The 20,763-nt window shown below is 41.5% G+C and overlaps 1 protein-coding gene across 4 annotated transcripts in view; it reads left to right on the forward strand.

Moving 5' to 3' along the window:
- The window catches only part of CPM (carboxypeptidase M), a 100,238-nt gene extending 85,659 nt beyond the window's left edge, over positions 1-14,579 (forward strand). For 3 of the 4 annotated variants that reach the window (XM_057316544.1, XM_026500068.4, XM_026500069.4), the window contains exons 7-9: positions 1,981-2,133; positions 10,021-10,169; positions 12,218-14,579. In XM_057316544.1, coding sequence (XP_057172527.1) covers positions 1,981-2,133; positions 10,021-10,169; positions 12,218-12,460 — 545 coding nt within the window. In that variant the 3' untranslated portion in view covers positions 12,461-14,579. Of the gene's footprint in view, positions 1-1,980; positions 2,134-10,020; positions 10,170-11,302; positions 11,662-12,217 lie in introns of those variants that run through there. The other variant, XM_048218236.2, reaches the window with a different exon arrangement.
- Positions 14,580-20,763: the final 6,184 nt, after the last annotated feature.

Here is a 20,763-nt window from a genome sequence, read left to right on the forward strand (position 1 = left end):
AGGGATCAGGGTGTTGGGGGGCGGGAAGGATGTTCTCGTAGAAGGGATCCTGTAAGCGCAAGCCCAGGGATGTAGGAGAGCTCGCGCTTGTCGGGGGGGGGGGGGGGGGGGGGCCTGGGGCGGGAGAGCCCGAGGGGAGACGGTGGGCGGGGACTGGGTTCCATCACCCGGTGGAAGCTGCCGCCTTGGAGACTGGCCGGAGCCTGCCCGCAGCAAGCTGGAGGCTGCCCCTCGGCACACGGGCCCCTTTCCCAGTCGTCACCGTGGACGCACGGGCTGCGCCGTCCTGTTGCACAGGCCGGCACTCGTGTCTCTCTGCCGGCTCTCCGGGTAACGTAGATTAGCAGAGACCACGACCGTGAGCAGCAGGGCCCGCTCGACAGCACAGCACCCCACCCTTCTCTCTGTCGCCCCCGGGATGCTCCTGACTCTTCAGACCGCGGAGGCTTCCGTCCTGCCGCAGGGCGGAGCTGTCCCTCAGGGCAGATCCAGATGCGTGGGGATGAGCTAGGAACCGAGCGTTGCTGTCGGGGAGTGCCCCCAAGGGGACCCGTGTGTAAGCGGTGTGTCCTGAGAAGAGAAGCAGGCAGAGCGAGCTCCTTTGAGAAGCTTAGAACAAAGCACTCCTGCTCGGGGCGGGGGCTCTGTCCCCAGGCCGGACTCGCACTCTCCGGAGCCGGAGCCGTGCACGCTCTCGCCTAGCAGCCCCGCTCCTGTGCGCTTTGTACCCGTCCTGCCCTTTAAATTCGGCCTGACAGCCGTCCAACCTGAGAGGACTTCGGGTTTGTTTCTCTCTTCCCTTTTCATTTCTTGGTGAAAACGAGGTCCGAGAGATGCAAAACTTAGAAGGTAAGTAAATACAAAGGACAGAGGAATTCTTCCTGCTAGAATCTAGACCTACGTAGATATTACTTAAATATTTTGATATATTTTGACTGTTTTCTTAGCATGAGGTTTTTTCTAATTCAAATGCCCTGATGGAATTGAGAATACATCTTTTATTAGGCAGATATCAAGCGTAACAAATTAAAATCTGGCAGAAAGTACCTCCTTCAAAGTTACTGTATTTCATCAAATCCAAGATGCCACTGATTACAAAATACACTGTACCACCAAGGAAGAAAAGAAAATGTTTCTGGCCAAACTAATGACGATGGTGTTTTTCAGCCTTCAAATTTAAGACCCCTCCCAATTCAGAGATTTTAAAATATCAAAAGTTTTGCATCTGAGAAAATACGAAATAGGATTATAACCCTTTGAAAATAGGGTCTCCAGAGGTGAGAACTGGGAGGTGAGCATGGGCACTGGTGGCCTCAGAAGGCAGCAGCAGTCCCTTTTCTCCTGAGAGCCGGCTGGGCCGGCTTTCATGCCCAGAGGAGCTCCGTGTCACAGGCAGGAGCCCGGGCCTTGAGCTGGAAGGCCTATGCTGGGCTCTGCACTCACCGGCGTGTTACTTCCCTCCGGGATAGTCTCCTCCTCTGTAAGACCTGGGGAGTCACTGCCGTGACACACGCTCCAAATGGTACCCGGTCATAGCGAATGCTCACTAAACTTAGCCATTATTCTCTAAATGAGTATACTTGGCTTTACATTATGTATTTATGAATGGTTTGTAAACAGTTTTTTAGAAGTATCATTCCATATCTGTTTAGAATGTAATTTACAGAAGAAATGTATGCTGATGAATCCTTTTTGTAATGTTTGATTGACAAAAAAGGACTGACCCTCCCCCTCAGTGGCTGCACAGTTGAACTTCAGTCTGCTCTGATCCAGGTACCCACATGGGAGTAGTTAGGATTGCCTGTTCGTGCCTGCGTAATAAAATATCAAGTCCTGAGTTTATATGCTAATATGTCAAATTCATCTTTTCCTGTTTACATGTACTTTCCTGGCAACTGTCTGATTGACTTGTCCCCAAGGTACAGGATACTTGACTCCATTCTAGTTTTAGACCTTAAAAAATGAAATGTTTGTGTTTAGGTGGAATGCAAGATTACAACTACATCTGGGCCCAGTGTTTTGAAATTACGTTGGAGCTGTCATGCTGTAAATATCCTCATGAGGAGAAGCTTCCGTTCTTCTGGAATAAAAACAAGGCCTCATTGATTGAATATATAAAACAGGTGCACCTAGGTTTGTAAGATTCTTTTTATTAATTTATGTTAACACAAAACGTAGAATCTGGCAAAATCTTTGGGTTGAGAAAATGCAAGCCCCTCTGTTTTCCTGGTACAGCCTCATTTTGAGTACCAGAACTAATGACTAACAAACACTTTTCTCTGCCTGAATATCTGCAGCACGTGAGAAATGCAATGCCCGTCAGTGCATAGAAGGGAAAGCGTGATGTATGTTACTTTAATATGTGGGTGGAAAATCCAGAGTACTTCAAATTTTTCATGTCGAATGACCAGGAAATCTTACAAAAGACCCAGGAAAACCAGTTTTTACTGTTAAATCATCACCCATCTAGAAAATGCCCAGTTTGCCTGTCACTTGTCCCACAATATCATAGATCCAGAGAACCCTGGATGTGCCATTTTGCGTTTTTCCCAGTCCTGGCGTGGTGAGCCAGCACCATTAGCTTCAAACCCCGCACACCTGCAACTCTGCCACATGACTTCCCTGGTCCTGGCCATCTTCCCCGTCTAGTCTTTTGACAGCTGTCTAGCCTTGATCATAGATGGGCAGACTGACCAGAGCAAGAGTGGTCGTTCTCCAACCTGCACTGCAGACTCACTGGAGGGTTTGTGAAAACCCAGACCGCCAGGCCCCAGCCCCGGAGTCTGATTTAGTGCGTCCTGCATGGTGCATCTTTGCCAAGGAGATGCTGCTGCCACTGGTCCAGGGACCACGCTTTGAAAACCACTCTACCAGAGAAACAGTGCTTGCGATGGTGATGGAGTCGTGCAGTTCAAGCTTATTTAGCCAAGCTGCGTCTCTGTGGGCTGGGTGTGGAAGGCTGTCTGCATTGCCAGGGTTTAAGTTCTTTTTCTCCATTCAGAACGGCTTCAGAAATTAGCATAGCAGTTAGGCTACCACGCCAAGCTCAAGTACGTGTGGGTTTGTGTTGAGGAGGGTTGCATCATAGGCCTGCTGCTTAACTGCACAACTCCTGGAATTTTCTGCATGTTTCACCCCAAAGCTTTCCACCTGCTAGAGCGATGGAGGGGAGAGTCAGAAGGACACGGGGTTCAGGGCTGAGTGCAAGGATAAGAGCTTCCCTCGGCCCCATATATGCCCCTCCCCCCTTTCACACCTCTCTCCCCAACTTCCAGCACCCCCACCCCACAGCACAGGTGCACCAAGATTATTGGTGAGTTCGCAGGGCTGAGACATATCACAGGGAATCAGCCTACTTCATATAAGGGATGTTAAGTCATTTTTCATCAGCATCTTAGATTAGTGGGTCCTCTCAATATTCTGGTATTCTGCTACTAGATTTTCCTCCTGAAGCACACAGTAATTTAGCCTTTCTATTTTATTTATTTAGTGTTACTCTGCCTATTCTAAAATTTCTCCATCACCATCAACATGGGAGTGCAGCTGAACAAAAAATATGCCACACACAACTGCACTACTCTGTTCAGAATTTCAGTCTAGCTGTAAAGGTTATTTTCCAAGCACTGAATTAAGGTCGGCTCTGAGTATCATGCTGACCTAATAATGCCAGTGAAGGACTTTGTAAAATGTTAACTAACATACACATTATAGCATGACTATTATTAATTTGGAGGGCTTACAAGTCCATTTATACTAGGTTTTATAAAGAATATCTGCCTGTCCCTATAATCAGGAATGCAGGACCTACTTAAAAATATATATATAAGCACAGCAACCCTGCCCCCTTGTGGTTTAAGACACAGGCTTTTTTTTTCTAATTTAATTTAATAATGAAACCCATAGTGTGGTTTTTGTGACTTGTCTTCCTTTGTCTTCCTACTACACACGGAAATGGAGAGAACCTAAGACGGTCTTTGCTTGGGGATGATGGGAGCAAACACCTTCTTACTGATATTTGTCATGTGGTGTTGCATTCAGTGGCTCAGCTTCACCACTTGCTAAGATGCATCTGAGACTTTGACCCATCTGGATGTCTCTGGCTCACCTTGTCTGGGAAGGAAAGGCCTGGAAGGTGGTACATTATCACTCCCATTTTCAGGTGATGATACGGTGTCTTGGGAATGTTTAGTGATGTGGGATTTACACTGATACCTGACTGGTACTTACCTAATGTGTCAAAAGACCTCCTAAGAAGGGCATGATGGGAATATCTCTTCAAAGAATAATGCCACTGATTTCCAATGAATAAATGCATAATTGGGTTACTAAGTCATGACTGATGTTTATGGTTGGGTCCCACCTAAAGATCAAAAGGACACATACCAAGTAGTAAGAATAAAGGAAACTTTTAGAAGAGGCAAAAGGACACATTACCTGAAAATAGAGGTTCACAGCTGCTATTATCTGTTGAATATGCAAGAAGGAAATATGGCATTTAGTAATTTCTTCTCAGGAAAGTTAAAGGCAAGTTGGGTCACCCAGAAGTTTCCTTAATGTTTGAGACAAAGATTTTGTTGCTATGTGTCAAAACTTTTACATTTCATTTTAAACTTTTCTGAAGGAACTATAATATATGCCACATATCTTTGTGCTCCAATAAATAATTACTAAGTAAAATGGAGATAGTTCAGAGTTATTTTTACCTTGTGGCTTCTTAAGATGATATGTCACTGAATGAACACACTGGAAGGTAAAATGTAACATTTTAAAATGACTTTTTCTTAACTGTGCTCCTGAAATTTTGAGGTGAGGGGAATGGTATCAGGTTCAGTGTGGACTTATAGCCAGGGTGTACCACTTAGCTCTAGGAGGTTAAGGTTATTTAATAATCCAAAGCCTTAGTTTCCTCACCTGTAAAAGTATGATAATGTTGCCTACGTCACAGAGTTGATGGGAGGATCCAAGGAGAACATGCACGTTAAGCATTTGCCGTAGAGTCTGAAATATACTAACAATAAATGTTCACTCCTGTTATTAGTAATAAGACACCATTAATCGATTCTATGATTCCAAGCAATCTTGTGGTTGTAATTGTTTCCCATGTAGTTTGACCATGAGACAAAACTATTGAGTCCCTTACATAGGTAAGTATCTTACTGTAAATTAATACACTGGCTTTTTTTTTTTTTTATTAAAGTAATCTCTACACCCAACGTGGGGCCCAAACCCATAACCCCGAGATCAAGAGTCCCAGGCTCCACCGACTCCCCCACTTTTTGTAAATACACTGGCATTTTTTAGTTTAGGATTTAGTGGACACTACTGCGGGCAGTGCTGTAGTAGTTTGGTGACTGAGTAAGCAACTTGGAAAGGACAGCAATGGATTTAGGTTGGTCTGTGTTCTCTCATTTTGATAACAGGTGCTACAAATGGACTATTTGGCAGCAAATTTAGCCTATAAATCTGATTGTTAGCTTACTATATTTTAAGTTACATCAAAAACAAGCTTACCAAGTTCTGGTTCGAGATGGCAGTGCAGGGGGATCCTGAACTCATCTCCCCAAGACGCACCGGATCTATAGCTCCAGATGGGACCATTTCCTCTGAGGGAAATGCAGAAACTACCTGAGCCATGGCTGCACAGCGGGTGACTGAGAATAACCCTACATGGCCATGAGTAGGAGAGGCTGGGACACGATCCTGCCATTCACCCCGTCTCTCCTGCAGCAACCCACACCGAAGGAACTCAACTCCAAGCTTCTCCCCGAGCAGCAAAAGGTTTGAACCCCACATCTGGCACCCCAGCTTTTAAAAGCTACAACCAAGAAACCATCCCTGAAAATACCTAGCTTTGAAAGCCACAGAGCTTGCATCCACGAGACACTCGAACTGGGAAATCGTGCTTAAAGGGTCCACACAGGTGCATCTGGCTGCCTGCCAGGGCCCAGTGCAGAGCCAGCCAACTGAAATTTCGATGCCGTTTTTCTGTGAAAAAGACCTATTTGCTGGTCTTAGAGCTTTGACCTGAGGGGCAGGCAGCTACTTTAATGCACTGCTAGGGGTCTACTGAAATACTCTCCACAGATGGAGGCTGGCAGACACCATGTTTGCATGCTCCCTCCCTCCAGCTCACCAGTCTCTCCCCAAAGGGAGTCTGTGCATACATCCGGTGCCCAAGTTTTGGGGGCTACCACCCAGGGGATACCTCTTAGTAGCTCTGGTAGCCAGTGGGGTTTGTGTTCATGGTTCTAACTGGCTCTCACCCCAGGGCTCAGTGTAAAGGGACCAGGGAGACACATCCATCCCCCAGTCTTCCCCTGAAAGAGGTTTATTTGCATAAAAGCCTCTGCCTGAGGGTCTGGCATACAATCAATCAGCCTGAATCTAGGTACTGAGAGGTCTTGGCAAAATCTCTACTACAGGGAACCACTAAGAATAAAGTGGCTGCTTAGATAATCACAAAGGTTTGAGAAACAACCAGGAGCTAGGGCAGAGCTGAATGATGAGGTTCATCTACAAAAGACCACTCCTCCAGGACTGGAAGACGCGGCTGTTTGTTTTACCCAATGGATAGAAACCAACACAGAGTCAAAGAAAATGAAGAAACAGAGCAATCTAGTCCAAACAAAAGAATAAGATAGATAAAGCCTCAAAAAAGACCTTACTGAAATGGAGATAAAGAGTTCAAATAATGACCATGCTTTGAGCTCAGGAGAACAATGCATGAACAAAATGAGAATTTCAACAAAGAGGTACTACAAGACACTACCAAATATAAGTCACACAGCTGAAGGATACAGTAATAGAACTGAAAAATACAACAGACTCACTCAACATCAGACTAGATGAAGCAGAAAAATCAGTGAACTTGAAGACAGACAGGGCAATGGAACTAATCCAGAGCAGCAAAAAGAAAAGAATGAAATAGAGCGGAGAGAGCGTAAGGGACTTATGGGACAACACTGAGCATACCAACATTCTCATTCTAGGGGTCCCAGAAGGAGAAGCGAGAGAGAAAGGGACAGAAAACTTATATGAAGAAATAATGGCTGAAGAGTTTCCCAACCTGGGGAAGGAAACAGACCTCCAGATCCAGGAGGGTCAGAGAGTTCCAAATAAGATGAATTCAGACCCACACAAAGACACATTATAATCAAGTTGCAGAAGTTAAAGACAGAGAATCTGAAAAGTGGAAAGAGAAAAACAACTTGTTACATACAAGGGAATTCCCATTATATTATCAGGTTTTCAGCAGAAATTTTACAAGCCAGAAGGGAGTGGCACGATATATTCAGAGTGCTGAAAGAACTGACAACCAAGAATATCTGGCAAAGTTGTCATTCAGAATTGAAGGAGAGAGGATTTTCTAGACAAGCAAATAGTTCAGGAGCTCATCACCACTAGACCAGCCTTACAAGAAAGGTTAAAGGAACTTCTTTAGGCTGAAATGAAAGGTATTAATTAGTAACAGAAAAACTCACTGGTAAAGGTAAATCTTGAATAAAATTCAGAACAATGTAATGTAGTGGTTAATCACTTATAAAACTATTATGAAGGTTAAAAGACAAAGTAGCAAAAATAACTGTAAATACAATAATTAATGAATACTCAAGATAAAAAGATGTAAAATGTGGGCAGGAGGGAAGAAACCTGCAAAGGGTTAGAATGCAATCTTGTTATTATCAACTAAAATAGACTGTTACAGTTTTACGTAAGTGTCAAGGTAACCTATACATTTTAACAAAGAGGAAGGAATCTAAGCATGCCACTGTAGGAAACCAACAGATCGTGAAGGAAGAGAACAAGAACAAAGGAATTACAAAACAGCCAGAAAGCAATTATCAAAATGGCAATAAGTACATACCTATCAGTAATTAAATGTAATGGACTAATTCTCCAATCAAAAGACAGAGTGGCTGGATGGATAAAAAAATAAGTAAAAATTAAAAACCATAACACCCATCTATATATGCTGCCTGCAGGAGACTCACTTCAGATATCAGGACACACACAGACTGAAAGTGAAGAGGTGGAAAACCCACTCCATGCAATGGAGGCCAGAAGAAAGCTGGAATAGCTACACTTAGACCAGACTAAGACAAAGACTAATACGAAACAAGGTTATTACAGAATTATAAAGGAGTCAATCCAACAAGATGATCTAACGTAGGAGTACTTAACTATATAAAGCAAATATTAACAGACCTAAAGGGGAAAATAGACAGCAATATAATCACAGTAAGGGGCTTTAATATCTCCCTTTCATTAATGGATAGGTCATCTAGACAGAAAATGGTACTTAACATATATAGAGCATTCCATCCAACAGATCACACATTTTCTCCAAGTGCACATACAACATTCTCTAGGATAAATCATATGTCATGCCACAAATGAGTCTTAAATTTACAAAGACTGGGGTGGCTCAAGTGGTTAAGCGTCTGCCTTCGGCTCAGGTCATGACCCCAGCGTCCTGGGATTAAGCCCCACATCAGGCTCCCTGCTCAGTGGGGGAACGCTTTTCCCTCTCCCTCTGCCCCTCTCCCTGCTTGTGCTTTTTCTTGCTCTTGCTCTTTCAAATAAATAAAATCTTTAAAAAAAAATTTACAAAGACTGAAATCATTTCAACTGTTTTCCAACCCCAGTGGTATGAAACTAGAAGTCAATTACTAGAAGAAAATTGGAAAATTCAGAAATATTCAGAGATGAAACAACATGCTACTGCACAACCAGTAGGTCAAAAGAGAAAATCCTGAATGAAATGAAAATACAACATACCAAAACTTATGGGATGCGGCAAAAGCAGTTCTAAGAAGTTCAGAGGGATAAATGCCTACATTAAGAAACAGAGATCTCACAGAATTGTTGAATCACTATATTGTATACCTGAGTCTAATATAACACTGTTAACTGGAATTAAAAAAAAAAAAAAAACAAAAAACCTCAACCTAACTTTACACCTCAATGAACTGAAAAAAGAACAAAATAAGCCCAAAGTTAGAAGAAGGAAGAAACAAAGATCAGAACAGAAATAAATGAAATAGAAACTAAAAAGACAGTAGAAAAAAATGAATAAAACTAAGAGCTGGTTTTTTGAAAAGGTAAAGCTTTACGAAAAAGAGAGCAAGATCTCAAAATCAGAAATGAGAGAGATGTTGCAACTGATACCACAGAAATGCAAAGGATCATAAAAGACTAAAGACTGGACAACCTAGATGATAGTTAAATCCACAGAAGCATACACCTACCAAGACTGGATCACGAAAATCAGAAAATCTGAACAGACCTAGTAAGAGATTTTTGGCATGTTTTTGATTACTAATTCAAACAAAAGCCCAAGACTAGATGGCTTCCTTGGTGAATTCTGCCATTTAAAGAATACCAGTCCTCAAACTCTTCCATAAAACAGAGAAGGAGAGAATGCTCTCAAAATTATTTTACATGGCCAGCATTACCCTGATAGCAAAACCAGTGACATTCCAAGAAAATTACTCCAAGAAAATTACAAGCCAATATCCCTGATGAAAATAGATGCAAAAATACAAAAAAGTATTAGCAAAGCAACTTCAACAATATATTGAAAGGCCCTTGATCAAGTGGGATTTATTCCAGGGATGCAAGGATGGCTCAAAATATGCAAAATCAATCAGCGTAATATACCACATTAACAGAATGAAAGATGGTAATATGATCATCCCAACAGATGCAGAAAAAAACCATTTAACAAAATCTAACACCCATTTATAAAAACTCTAAACAAAAAATCTTGAATTATGTTAACTAGATATACTGTGACCACTTCACAAATAAATCATTATGTTGTACATCTGAAACTAATGTTATATGACCATTATTTCTCAGTTTTTTGGGAAGGTTAACCTGCTCTTAAATACTTTATCATCATCATCATCCAAACAGCCTAATAAATATTGGGTGTATTTTTCTTAAATAGCTACAAAAATTTTTTTTCACATGTCATAAAATGTAGTGTTAACATTTAATGTTCTTTTTGTCTTGCAGGTGTAAAGGGTCAAGTTTTTGATCAGAATGGAAATCCATTACCCAATGTAATTGTAGAAGTCCAAGACAGAAAACATATCTGCCCTTATAGAACCAACAAATTTGGAGAGTATTATCTTCTTCTCTTGCCTGGGTCCTATGTAATAAATGTAAGTATACAGCCCTCATTATGGTTATTAAAACATTTTAGAACTTGCAGTACTTACCCAGAAGGAATCTGGAATAAGTCTGTAAAGTCCCAAAAGTAGAAACATCAGGACAGAAGGAAAGGACATCATCAGACTTGCATTTGGCAGGGAGTGGGAGAGGTGGGAATAAAGGAACATGCCAAACAAATCATGTTTTTTTCCCAACTGGCAGTGTTTTTAATAGAAGCCAAATCTATTTCTTGCGATATGTTCTATGATAAAAGATGGAATGAATCTGATTATTAATAAGAATAATTAAACAATGTAGCCAAAGTACTTCCAAGCTTCATGGAATACCATTTCAACGCCCATTTCATGAAACATAATTTCTGCTATTAAAAAATGGATTGGGATACAAGTTCCTTAGAATTCATTATAAATAAAATTCGATCCACTAATTTTACCGCTATCTAAAGCATATTTTGCAGCCCTTTTGTAAGGAAATGATGGTGAGTTCCAATCAATGCAAGTAAAGTCCCAGGTTTAATTCTATGAAGATGTTTGAATCATTTATTCCTAGAGGGAGGCTTGGATTTGTGAATGAACTAAATGAATAAGTACCTGATTGAGTTGGCCAGATCGTGCCTCTTCCTCCTTGATACGACTTTCTCTAAGACTCTCAAGATTCTTCTGCTTTGCTTAGTGGGTCTGATGCCAGTGACCAGCAGTTGTTCTGTAGAAGCAACTCCTGGGAAAAGGCGGTCATCTACTCGGTAGTAAAAACTGGCTTTGGTATTTTGTTATGTCCTAAAGGTGAAATAACAAAAGGCATGTTTGTCAGTTCATAAAACTGTAGGATTCACAGCTGCTCTGTTCCATAGGTTATTGCGACAAAGCCCAGCAGTGGGGCCCATCAACTGCTAATCTTCTTAACAATCTCTCCTAGAACTGGAAAGACCTCAATTCACTGTGAATTTTTGCCTAAAAAAGGCCTTTTATTTTCCTGTTACAGTGATATTTCCATTCCATGAAAAAAAGTGTGTGCGCGTGGGGGGGGGGGGTCATTGTAATGAATCTAAATTAGAATCTAAAATCTAATCCCCAAAATAAGGCACACCTTTATAGAGTTATGAATTATTCATTTCCTCTTTTAGATTAACGTCGTACCTGTTGGCTTTAGCTACTAGTTCTAGGACAACGTTCGAAGGCAAGACTTCGGAAGCTGAAATGAATGACTAAAATATAAATGATTTTCCCCCATTCTTTTCCTTCTCCATATATAATAAAAGTATTTCTTAGGGGCGCCTGGGTGGCTTAATTGGTTAAGCGTCTGCCTTCAGCTCAGGTCATGATCCCCGGGTCCTGGGATCGAGTCCTGCGACAGGCTCCCTGCTCAGCAAGGAGCCTACTTCTCCCTCTCCCTCATCCCCCCCCCCCACCCCCTTCCTCCCGGCTGGTGCACTCATGGGCGCGCTCGCTCTATCTCTAATAAATATTTATTTTTAAAAAAGTATTTCTCCTCTGTAGTTAGTTTAGCATTTGTCTATTTTTCCTGATTTCTTCCACCAAAAATCAATCAATCAATTAATCTAGCTGAAGATTCAGACTCAGGGAGAAAGCCAGGTAAAAATCAAAGCCTTCTGAGGAAGCAATAAACTTAGACCAGCTGCAAGGAAAATGGAATAAATTGGGAACAGAATTCCACTTATAAATAATCTCGATACCCAATCTGGATATTAAGTACAGACTTGGAACAAAGAGAAACAGTCAGCTCTTTACCTTTGCTCTCCATAAAAATGATGGGGAGAGAATCAGTCTATGGCTGCCTTCTCCTAGCTTACATCTCCAGATGAAGGACCTGTCTTTATTTCGCTTCATAACTTGGGACAACAGGCATTGGACAACTCATTCAGTGAGCAGGCCTGAAGCCGTTACTAGCCTGGGAGGCCTGGCAGCTGGCTACGTGTGTTTATAAAGGCCTCATTTTAGCGGTGGATTTCAGTGTTTTTAGTGTTGGCACCACAAAACATCTGAAATCACTCAGATGATTGTTTTTTGTTTCCTCTCAGGTTACAGTCCCTGGACACGATCCATACCTCACAAAGGTGGTTATTCCAGAAAAATCCCAGAACTTTAGTGCTCTTAAAAAGGATATTCTACTTCCCTTCAGAGGCCAACTGGATTCTATCCCAGTATCAAATCCTTCATGTCCTAAGATTCCTCTGTATAGTGATTTGCCAAGCCACTCAGCTGCAACAAAGCCTGGTCTGTTCTTATTCTTAGTGACTATCTTTCACATATTTGTCAAATAAAGCAAAATGTGAAACACAAGCCCCATCATCACCTGGAATCAGGGATTATGCACACCAGGTTACTGCAACTCTTAACTCCCTCTGCGGGACCTGGACCAAAGAAACGCCATGGTCCTTCCCTAAGAAGAGAAACGGTTGTTTTCAAACCACAACCAGCCGTGTGTGGTGATAACAAAAGGAATGGTTTAATCTTGATGAATGGAAGACACCTACCTTTCAAGTACTGTCCACTTACACTTAATCTTGAAGTTGTCTTAGAACTTTGTAAGAAAAAGCTGAGGATCAAGAAAGAAGTTCCTGCAAGAAAAAAATGGAGCAGATTCTGTCTACGGAGAGCCAGATGAACGTAAGCAATGAAGGTGAGCAGCCACCGATTCCCGACCGCCTACGAACCCTGGCCGTCGTGCTGTATGTGAAGACACAGGCAGGGCCGTATGTAATTACTTCTCGGCGCAGGCAGAAATGACGACGGGACTGGGAATACTTCACTGCAAGAATGTTCTAAGGAAAGAGGAGCGGGAAGAGGCAACCACGTCTCAGTGGCCCAAGAAAAACTATGGGCCTGATGGATGGCGAGGTTCTATCTACAGAGCCCCAGAACCACAGATCAATTAAGCGCCCCTCCTTTCTGCACTCAGCTGCCAGTTCTGTTGTGCCGATGACCTGCAAATGTGTCACTCGAGCCCCTTGCCTGAGCTGCAAACTCAAGTCCAACTTCCCACTGTACGCACCCACCGGATGGACCCGCAGGTACCTCAAACTCCTCGTGTTGAAACTGAACGTATTTTTCTCCCTGGAGCTGCTCTTCCCCCTGTACTGGTCTCTGGCACCACCAAACTAGGAACTGACAGTCATCCTTGATGACGATATGGGCTGAGGGAGGAGGAGAAATCAGTCACTAAAGATCGACGTGAATTATAAACCTTGGCCTGACTCTCCCTCTCTCCATGGCTAGTAACGTCGTCAAGTCGAGGCCACCGTGACTCACTGGCACCGCTGCAGCAGCTTGAACGGTCTCCCGCGCCCGGCCTTCTCCTCTTCAAATCCGTCCTCGCGCAGCACTGGGGAAGAAGGTCTACTCGAAACAAAAAACAACAGTCAACTTGCTTGTAGTTCGTGTGCACTCAGTGCGCCGTCTGCGTCCCGTGTCTGAGCGCCATTCTGACCCACCACGTTTTCTTTGCCGCCCCTTCAACTCAGTTCAGGTGTCAACTCCTCCAGGAAGCCTTTGCTGACCATCATCCCTCCCAGTCCATTCTCCCTCCCAGTCAATCTGGGGACCTTTCCTCTTCGGTACTCAAATTAAATGGGTTACCTCTATTATGAATTTACAACTGTATTATGATCTACTTTCATGTGTGATTTTCCCTAATAGAATGTGAGCTTTGAGGCCAGGATCTATTTAATTATTTGAAAATTTCATTTTTTTATCTTCAGAGCCCCGTACATAGTAGAAACTGAATGAATGAGTGAACAAAGAGTTCCATGAACCTACTAAACCCAGTCTCTCCCAGACACTGTGTTGGGCGTTGAGTCATTTCGTCTCAGTAGCAACACTGACTAAAGAGTTTTCAAATATGTATCAACAAATAAAGTCAAATACATTTATCCTAAGGTTCATAGTAAATGTATTGTGTTACCTGTTAACAACACAAGCTACCTTTTTTATCAGAAAACAAAATTTTTACCATTAGTACTCAATTGAAGCAACTGTTCTCCATTATCATGAGAGTTAACCATATCTTCAAACATTTTATGTAAGAATTAAGGGGAGAAACATCAAACCAAAAAATAGCAACTCCTAAGCAGATTTCTAAGTGCTCTGTATTGCTCATGGAATGTGAGTTGCCTTGGTTCTTCAAACTGCAAGTTCTCTAGGACCTAAACACAAAACTATACCTTGCTCAGTACGTGAGGAATGCGCGAGCACCACAAATGAATGGGAGATTCGTGGGCACTTGGCTGTTCCAGGACCAAGCTCATTCCACATGCGCAGAATCTAACTTGTTATTCTAAACAGAATTGGTAGCCTTTTTATCTCTTATAAAGTCTGGTAATAACTTTTGAATATCTGGATCATTTTTATTTAAATAAACAGTAATTTATTATACACTTGAAAGTATGTATTAATATTACAGAAGTGATTTTGGTTTGCTACAAAACATATATAGAACTCGATTTACCTTCAAGCCTTATTTTTCAATCAGACATCCTGAGTCCTAACTTTTCTAAGATACCCATTTTCAAAGGGACATGAACCAAAATCTGAACTGGTTCACGAGCCTTAATGTAAATTCCTTAAGGAAATAATGTTTTTAAAATCAGAAATTTTATCAAACTTAAAATCACTTAGAGACAAGTAAAACAATCTCCAAACCAAATCTAAACCAACCCTGAATTTAATACAGAGCACGTTCAGGGTACATATTTTGCAGCAAAGTGCTCAGAAGTGAACTTTGTAGTGAGGGTTTAGTATGACTCAATCTCCACTAACCAAGTTAAGTGTCCAAGGGGAGAAACCACCATGCAATTCCAACTATGCGCAGACCAGAGCCCCAGATCCCCCACAGGCCATCTTCCCTCCTATCCCTTACCCTCTTAGACTGGGGGCAGACTCCTCGGGTTCCCAGTTCAGGTAGAATTCCTTTTATGGAGGAAACAACATGGTAAAGGTTTACAAGACAGAGAAAAGACGACAGAATGCGGGAGTAAAATTTTAACGAGAAGGCAGGAACCCCGAGTTCATACCCACCCCACATTCGGTTTCCTTACCTGTTAAAGGAAGGCCACTGCTTGACTGACTCTGTGGCTATCGAAAGCCGTAGCTGAAGATGCCATGTTTTTGATGTCCTTTTTGGTACTCGCCCCAGCAGAAAAAGGATCATTAACACTAGGTGGCATAAATAATTTGAAGGCAGCATGATAAACCTTATTAAAGACCAGGTCTTTTGTCTCAGATACAAACAGAATTGACCTGATTACTGAAACACCGGCTAGCTGCAATGAGCATTTAGTAAGAGCTAAGGAACCTCCTGAACTAACAGCTTTTTCTATGTATCTAAATTATGATAAATGAACATGAATGAATCTAAATGGAAAGGAGTATTTTAGAGAAATGGTAAGTCCCCACCACAGATTAAGTGTCCGTTTGATTTTGGTGCTTAATTATCACATTCAGAGCAGAAATATTAAAAGCCTTTTAGTATTTTGGAAGTCTAAGAAATCACTGTTGTGTTTTGTTCCGCAAGCGAATTTGCATTTGTAATGTTTTTTAAGCTGCTCTAAGAAGTTACCTCTAGCTTTAGAAAGTAAAACTATCTGATACTGGATTGGAAATGCCTTTTCCTAGGAAATCCAGAAAAAATGAGCACAGCATATTGTCTCATTGCAACAGGGGAAACTGCTTATTAAGAAGTTTGCTTTTTATTCTACAGTGACGATACAGTTGTCTATTTTACGACATCCCTTATATCTTCCTCATGACTTTACAGGGGGGAAGGGGAGAGAAAATGATTGAAGAGCCAAAAAACAACAACAACAACAAACCACCTCACAACACCGAAAATAGAAGTTTAGGGAAAGAGTTTAACTTCATTAGAGACTTTACGTTCTATCACTAACAAGCAGATACTCAACTGGCCACAAAACAACGTATCCTACTTTAGCACGTGAACTACTCCACAGCCTTTTCTAGATGTTTCACAGCTGATTTATAAGTTTTCTCAGTGACTTTCTTCTATAAGTAAGAACTTGCACAAATTGTCTAAGACGAAGTTTATGGGGTAGGGGCCATCACTACCTCTGAATTTAGTAAATTTAGAATAATCCTGATTTTTTGAAGATTTTATTTGAGAGAGAGAGTGCACATGAGTGGGGCAGGGTGGGGGGTGTAGACAGAGGGAGAGGGAGAAGCAGACTCCCGCTAAGCAGGGAGCCTGATGTGGGGCTCAATCCCAAGACCCCCAGATCATGACCTGAGCTAAAGGCAGACGCTTAACTGACTGAGCCAGCCCAGGTGCCCGTCCTGATTCTTAATAAAGAATATTCGTGTAAGCAATGAATATGGTTTCCTTCCATTACCATTGCCTTAAAAACAAATATGCAAATGTAACGAAGTCCACATACAAGACAGAACTGATTACCACCAAATAAAGCCTGGACAAGACCAAATGTAATGATCTTTTTATGAGGCAATAATATTGCAACAACTCTTCAAAACCCAGTCACTCCAGGACAGTTAAGATATATACCCATCCTGCTGTGTATGTTATATTCTAAATCACTGTACCATGGGGCAGATGATGGGTGAAAAATGTGCCTTCTGATTAAAAAAAAAAAATTGCAAACTTCAGAATGCACAGTAATGTAGTGAAGGCTCTGAGAAATCATGCAGGAAAGAAATGGATTTTCCAAACATACTAAGCCAGAGAACCATTTCTTTAAATAGTTAAGCCTAGTACCAACCCTCTGAACTTAAATTCCTTGATTACCAAACATATTTTGGGAAATGCTGGTATAGGGAGAAGTCTTTTGTTCCAAGTAATAAATTTTGTTGATTTCAAAGTGCTTTTGAAACAGAGTGTAGTTATAAGCAAAGATTTGCCTTCTGTAGGAATTGGAAAATTAATAGCCTCTAACCCTCATCACTGTAACCCAATGTCAAATTTCTAGCCAAGGACAGACTCAAGTTTGCCCTCTAAAACACGTATATAACAGTTTAAATGAGACATGGCTGAGTACAAAATGGCTAATTTAGAGGGGCGCCTCAGTCGTTAAGCGTCTGCCTTCAGCTCAGGGCGTGATCCCGACGTTCTGAGATCGAGCCCTGCGTCGGGCTCCTCCGCTGGGAGCCTGCTTCTTCCTCTCCCACTCCCCCTGCTTGTGTTCCCTCTCTCGCTGGCTGTCTCTCTAATAAATAAATAAAAACTTTAAAAAAAAATGGCTAATTTAGAGGTACCAATTTCTAAAAAACGACGACTATCTCAACTCAGTAAATGGGAAAAGGTTTTCTATCTTCAAAAGAGAATTCATTATATATAGTAACCCCCTTGGCAGAAGCTCCCTGGGACATTTTAGCTAGACTTCAATATTTGCAGTTCCTTAGAGGGTCCATTACTCCCCAAAATGCAAGGTATAGTTTTAAAATGGACTAAATTCTAAAACATTAGAATAGGGAAAAGAAGTAAGATAAGTGATTAGTCCATTTTTTGGATGGCAGAATTATGTGCTTTTATTTTTCCGACTTCATTTTTGAAAGTTTCTATTATGCAGAAATTTTCTATTTCTATTTTTTATAATGAGGGAAAAGCAAATGATCTAACGACTGGAACCTCAAATTTTAGAGGCACCAGTTCACACAGGTAATCGCTACACCTTCTTAACACACTCATTAAACATTTTCAGAGTTCATGCTGAAATAACACTTACTTAAGTGAACGTTCATTTAAAAATTGTCTTCCCTTATTGACCACGGACATGAAGTTCTGAAGGATGAATACTGAAGGATTTCAGGACCAAGATGGGAAGTTCGTGTTTTAACAAGCGAGAGCAGAGCTCCAGCAGGTCTTTGCTCTCTAGCCCAGCAAGCTCCGCGGGAGCGTGCTGTCCCGTAGGGGTCCACCTACCATTGAAGGATGCCCGCGAGAACTCCCGGAGCAGCGCTTCCACCTGGTGATCAGAACAGTGTTTGACTAAAGAGATTTGGTCTTCTCACTTGCCTCTTGAAAAAGAACAAGATAAACGTGAGAAAAGGTGGAAAAACTTAACAGAGGTATGTTTTAAGCAAAGCTTTACCAATTCTGTTACAGTTCTGATACCGTATCAACTTCTGAAAACCATGGTTTTGTTCGAATGTTTCTCTTTTGCCTTTGAGGTAATTTATTGCAATTATTGCAGACTTTTTTCCTGGATATTTTTTAAAACTGTCTTTTCGTCTTCTAAATTTGAGAAAACTACATAGCTGTTTTCCTTGGCAATCATCCTTTACCGAATGCTTACTGTGCACACAACGCATTACACAGGCATCTGCTGGGGGCGGGGGAGGTACAAACGGATGTCACGACCTGCTTTTGGAGAGAAGATACAAAGCAACATATCAATAAATTTAAGTGTGAACAAAGTACCTCAGAGTTGAGACAGTACAGAAGGAAAAAAAGGGCTAATTCAAGGCTGATTCAGCTGGGTTTTGGAGTGCTAATAGTCAGAAAAGTATTAAAAGCTAACATTTATAATTCTTTACTACCTGCCAGGCCCTACCGTAGGCTCTATAGATTTGGCTCTAATTCTAAGGTCACAGAGCAAGTACCAGATCTATTGGAATTTAGCCCTTCCCACTCCGTTAGAATAAAAATAACTCATGAGAGAGGATGCAAATGAACTTTGTTGCAGCAAAAGTGTTTAAGAGTATGGTGGTGAAAAGAAAAGTAGCTGTTTCGTTAGAGGAGCCTAAAAGTCTAAAATGAACACCCAGAACATTTGCGATAATATTCAACGAGAAATAGAATTATTCAAGTTTTTTTTCTTGTATTTAAATCAGGGAACCAACATGAAGCTATCTGTAAATTATCAATAAATGAACCAAAAATGGGAGAGACCAAAGGCAGGGAGGTCAATTCAGGTAGGTTTCACTGACTTGGAAGAAGGCCTAATAGCAGGGTGTGACCTGGAAAGGTGTGGACCAAAATTAACACATAAATGTACTGAAATTTAAATGAGAAATGTTCAAATGGAATTCATCTAACATGACAGTAACAAAAATGGGGAAAAAAAGGCAAATTTTGCAATTTGGAATGTGAAAGATATTACTGTAATAAGTTGACTTTAAGTTATTAGCAGGACATCTAAATAGTTATATTTTGACAGCAGGTCTGTGGGACTGAAACAGGATAAGAGGAAAATGTCTATCAATTTTTTTTTTTTTTAAGATTTGAGAGAGAGCGAGCACAAGGGTGGGGGAGGGAGAGGGAGAAGCAGAAGCAGACTCCTCGCTGAGCAGGGAACCCCATACAGGGCTCACTCCCAGGAGGCCAGGATCATGACCTGCGCCGAAGGCAGCGGCCAAACCGACTGAGCCACTAGGTGCTCCAATGTCCGTAATTTTTAAAAACACGAATCTCTAAAGAAGAGCTTTAAAAGAGAACAATAAAAATTTATATGTTTTAGGATCATCTGTCTCCTAAAAATAATCAATTATGGTCTACTTATCCAAAATATTATTCTACTTATCCAAAATATTATTCTAACAATTTTAACACATCATTTCAAACGTATTACCTATTACTGAACATGCGGGGAGTCTCCCGTCTGCTTGCACTGGAGACTCCTCTTGTTCTATGCTCTGCTTTTTATTACTTCCTGTTAACAGTCTACTTTATAACCGAACATACTCACAACACTTCTGAGCACCCTACGTGCTACTGCTTTCATATATTTATCTTTTTAAAGCAGTACTTGTAAGTGTCAGGAATTCCCTACTATATATAAGTGAAAACTGGCTCTGTATGATAGACAATATGGCCACAAACTTTTAAACAGTATTTTTTTAAGCTGAAGAAACACTTTTCTGTAAAGATGAAATCAAACCCCAGTACGAAGTCCAAACAGCGAGCAAGCGCAACTATGAACTTGTGCTCACCATGCCACGGCAACTCGCACTTGCCGCCTTTGACAGAGGTCTACACACTCACGCTAATCAGTACCTTTAAAACCTTCATTAAAAATGAAGGTGAACAAAATGATGCCAACAGCTAACCCTGGTCTGACTTCGGAGCCCACAGACTCCTGCTCTGAAGTCAATTTCAAGATAGGTCCCAATGCTTTGAGACCGTCAATAAACTCTTATTGATCACCTACATATGGTGTCACAATCAAACACAGGTTCTTGGCCCCGTGGAATTTAGCTTCAGAGAGGATGCAGAGAAACTACAGAAAATTACAACAGGGCTTTTCATGCTGACAAGAAGCAGGGTGGTTAGTTCTAGCTCCCCGCCCTGCCCCAGCTACATCCCTTCCAGAACATTCACTATTACTTGTTGAGAAACGACTTAAGCCAACTTGCCATATGATAATATAAGTTAATGGGAGGGGAAAACAGCATTTCATGGCCCTACTAAGCTTTGTAACATCATTCTCTCAAGTTGAGTCTTACTCGATGCCTTGGAGGCTGCCGACTGCGTCGAGCTGTCCATTACTATGCGTACTGCCACCGTGGGCAGTCTTGGCCTTCCCAAAAACAGAAGCACATTCAGACTCGTACCTTTGATTACCCAAGTAGATGATATTCAAGTATAATTTCCATTTTAAAA

The sequence above is a fragment of the Ursus arctos genome, unplaced genomic scaffold, assembly GCF_023065955.2.
Source record: "Ursus arctos isolate Adak ecotype North America unplaced genomic scaffold, UrsArc2.0 scaffold_21, whole genome shotgun sequence".
NCBI lineage: Eukaryota > Metazoa > Chordata > Mammalia > Carnivora > Ursidae > Ursus > Ursus arctos.